Source organism: Tetrao urogallus (genome assembly GCF_951394365.1).
Source record: "Tetrao urogallus genome assembly, chromosome: 35".
Taxonomy (NCBI): Eukaryota; Metazoa; Chordata; class Aves; order Galliformes; family Phasianidae; genus Tetrao; species Tetrao urogallus.
The window spans coordinates 542,017-545,732 of record NC_136848.1 but is presented as its reverse complement, the minus strand read 5'-3'; the positions used below and the strand labels follow the sequence as shown (position 1 = coordinate 545,732).

General features: G+C 55.5%; 1 protein-coding gene across 1 annotated transcript; it reads right to left on the bottom strand.

The window, feature by feature from the left end:
* Positions 1–3,392, bottom strand: TMEM106C (transmembrane protein 106C; the record flags this gene model as incomplete). Its single annotated transcript, XM_079547907.1, is given in 10 exon segments — positions 1–136; positions 487–540; positions 813–862; positions 1,109–1,249; positions 1,347–1,506; positions 2,052–2,115; positions 2,237–2,406; positions 3,017–3,088; positions 3,090–3,204; positions 3,353–3,392. Coding segments are annotated over 10 exon segments (1,002 nt in total).
* Between the last annotated feature and the right edge of the window lie 324 nt (positions 3,393–3,716).

Genomic DNA, 3,716 nt, shown 5'->3' with positions numbered 1-3,716 from the left:
TCAGGCTCTGCTCAGAGCCATGCTGTGCCCAGAGGGGGCCGGGTCAGCCGTGGAGTTGGTGCTGCAGTCAATGTAGTGATACGTTTCCACCGAGCTCTGCGTCCTGCGGCCCATGTAGGAGAGCTTCACCGATGTCCTGAGGGAAAGGAGAGGGCCAGGGGTAAATCCCTCCGTTCAATGCAATCAGTGGGGCTTCGTGCTCATCTCATAAGCGCTCAGGTTTGGAGCAGACCCACCCAAGGGTGCTCGCTGCAAAGAGGTGAGCAGAGCTGCTGAGCCCAGCCCCCACCATGCAGAAGCTCCATTCAGAGCCAGCTGGTGTCTTCTCTTCCTCCCTATCTTACATTTTACCCGTGCCACCAGGCCTGGATTAAAGCTGACACAGTGAACCAGGCTGGGCTGTTCGCCGAGCACAGTTTTCTCTGCATGCCCCAGCCTGGATGCAGCACCAGTTCCATTCTGAGTCAGGAGCAGAGCTAAACCTACCTCATGAAGATGACTATATTATGCACCTTCACCTTGGGAAACGTGCAGAAGAAACTGGAAGAGATGAAAAGAGAGCAAGTGGTCAGCACGGGCTGAGCAGCCTAGCAGAAATGACTGCACTTCTTGGAATCTTCTGATGTAGTTTTACCTCTGGTGTTAACTCAGCATCCAAAACCCCAACACAACATCCTGACAAAGTGGCCTTGCAAGTCATTTCTAGCAAATGGTTGTTTTCCAGAAAGTGAGCACAAAGCAACTCATTTCCAAAGCAAGCAATAACTAAAGCGGCTCAAACCTACTGTACACAAAGAACAGAAAATCCTTACTACACATAGGAGAAAGGTCCTCCCATCTCCGCCTTCACCGTGAAATTCACCTGTAAGACAAAAACCCATTCGCTTGCAGTTTGATCACTCCCTTCCAAACCCCCCTGTCAGAGTATTTCCTGTACTACATTGCATTGCAGCTGCTGTGCACAGAGCACAGCCAGACTATTTGCTAAGCAAAGCTCCAAGGCACAGATGCAGTGCCCTCAAGTGAGCTTGAGATACCACACCAGTTCCACACACGTGATTTAGGGATGCTTGCAATGCACGCTGCAAAGGCAAATAAAGACAAATACCAGCTTGTCACTTAGTGGCTGGATGCTGGAGATGTTGGTGATCTGCTGGCTGCCCACCACGGTGTTCATGTACTGCACCTGACTGGTCAGACTGTCCACTGTCACTGAGTAGAAGTTGGAGTTTCTGATCTGCAAAGTGGCCTGGAAGGACAGCAGGGAGGCACGGGTAGCAAGAACATTCCTGGCAGCTCAGCACTGGATTTTTCCCCTCTCAAACAGGGATGCACAAAAACTTTACCGTGATGGCAAGAAGGACAACGGAGTTCTTCCTGTCGAACCAGACCTGAACCACCTTAATGCCGCCATCATCCACCAGGACAGAGTGTGGAAAGAGGAAGAAAACGACCAGCCCTGAGATCAGAAGGCAGAGCAGCACCGACAGGAGGACATAGAGCTTCCTGGAAGAGGCAGGAAATGGGTCACAGCCTTTGCCCTAACACAGCATCTGCAACTGCAAGACATCTTGTATCCGAAACCCAAACTTGTCAGCAAAACCAAGCATATCTGCTCTTCCCTAAAAGAGACACAGAAGTGCTGCTCTAACATTTTTCATATCTGAAATTGCTCAAAACAGCCACCCTTTACACAGTTCACTTTTCAGTAATGAGTAACCAAACAATCTTTCTTCGCCCCAAAGCATTCTCAGAATCTACAAACGGCGCAGTTGGGAACGCAGTTTCTTTCTAAAAGCTTCTGTAAAGAGCGCAAAAACAAAGTGTGTGAGTGGGACGACTGTTTCCACATTCACTCCCACGATGGGACTTAACAGAAAATATTCGAAGTGAAAGTTTAAGCTGTATTTGTTGGCACACTTCAGTGAAAACAAGGCATGAGACGAAGGAAAAGCTGCAGGCTGCATAAAGCCCTGAGCTGCGGCAGTCAGGGACAGAAGAGCACTGTCTGCTCTTTGCAGGGCTTTAATTATGCTTAATTATGCACTTACGTCCTCTGTGGACGGAGCCTCTGGTCGCTGTAGGGTATCAAAGCCACCAACTCATTTACCTGCTCTGCAAAGCAGAAGGAACACAGTGAGCAACTCCACGCGATTGCAAAACCTTTTAAGTAAGGAAGGAGCGTTGCAGCACCTCGCTTTTTTTGTGCTAAGGACAAAAGGAGCAGAGCACTCACCTGTGGGAATGCAGCCAGTGCCTTGGCAAGTGGGGCAGGTGATGCTGTCCTGACCCGTGAATTCAACGTATGGAAATTTGGCAATGTCCTCATTGCGGTCTCGGCTGTCGAGTAAATCATCATCACCATCATCATCCTTGTCAGCCTTCCTCCTCCGCCTGGAGGCAGCGCTGTCAGCAGACAGAGAAAGCGCAGAACCCATCGCAGCCGTGGAGGAAGAGCTGCACAGACAGTAGCAGAGAACTCAGTGCGTTTGGTGGCAGACAGAGAAACCCCACCTTGAACCATGGGCAGGAGGGGAAAAGCCCCCCCCCCTCCCTCCCCAAAACCCATTACAGACCCTCACACACAGCCCCCCACTTTCACAGCCTTCTCCTATCGGAAAACCACCCACCCTCAGGTGCCCCCCCCTACTCCCCAGGTCCCACCCAGCACAGTGGGAACGCCCCCCCCCAGGAACAGCCCCACAGAGCCCCCCTAAAGCAGGGACACCCCCACACAGAGGGCCTCAGACCCCCTCAGAAACCCCACAGAGGCACCCAGCGCTCCCCCAAACGTTTCACGAGGAGCCAAACGTTCCTAAACGCGCCCCCCCCCCCCCTCAAAACTAAAACCAAAACCAAAACTAAAGCCCTCCCACACAGGCCCACCCACGGACAGCCCCCTTAGAGACAAACCCCCTTCACCAACACCCACGAAAAGCACCGTTCCCCTCAAACGAGCCCAAAGGATCCCCACACAAAGACCCCTCAGGACCGCGGCCCCCGCGGCCCCCCCAACCCAGCGCTGCCCCTCACGCCCACCGCAGCAGAATGGCCGCAGGGCCGCGCAGCCGCCGTTGCTATGACTACGACGCCTCACCCTCGCCCCGCCCCTCCACTTCCGGCGCAGGGCGGAAGGAAGAGGCGGTGCCCACAGGCCCCGCCCCCCGCGCTGACGCCCCGCCCAATGCGCGTAGGGAGCGGGCGCTGCGTCACCGCCCCACCCACGGTGTAATGGGCGGGGCCTGAGGAGGGCGCCGCTCCCGCGGTGACGCAACGAGGCGCCCCGCCCGGGTGTGCCGCTTCCTCAGTGCGCATGCGCCGCACAGCGTTAGGGCGGTGCACACGGCCCTACCTTTTGGGTGGGGCTGAGGGGCGTGTCCCGCACTGCGCATGCGCCGCAACCACGCGGGGGGGGACGTGTTCTGAGGACGCGTGTCTGTGCGCGCATGCGCTTTGCGCAAAAGCCGCGGACCTCCTCGCGCATGCGTACGGGCTGCGCAGAGTCTGGAGGTGGAGTGCGCATGCGCTGGGGGAAACGGGCTTCTGGGTGCCGGTATGTGCACAGCAGCGGTGTGGACCCTCAGCCGGTAGTGGGACCGCTTCCCAATATGGAACCATCACCATTATGAGGGCACCATCCCAGTATGGACCCTTCCTGCACCATTACGGGGGCACCCATCCCAGTATGGACCCTTCCTGCGCCAGTATAGGGGAAC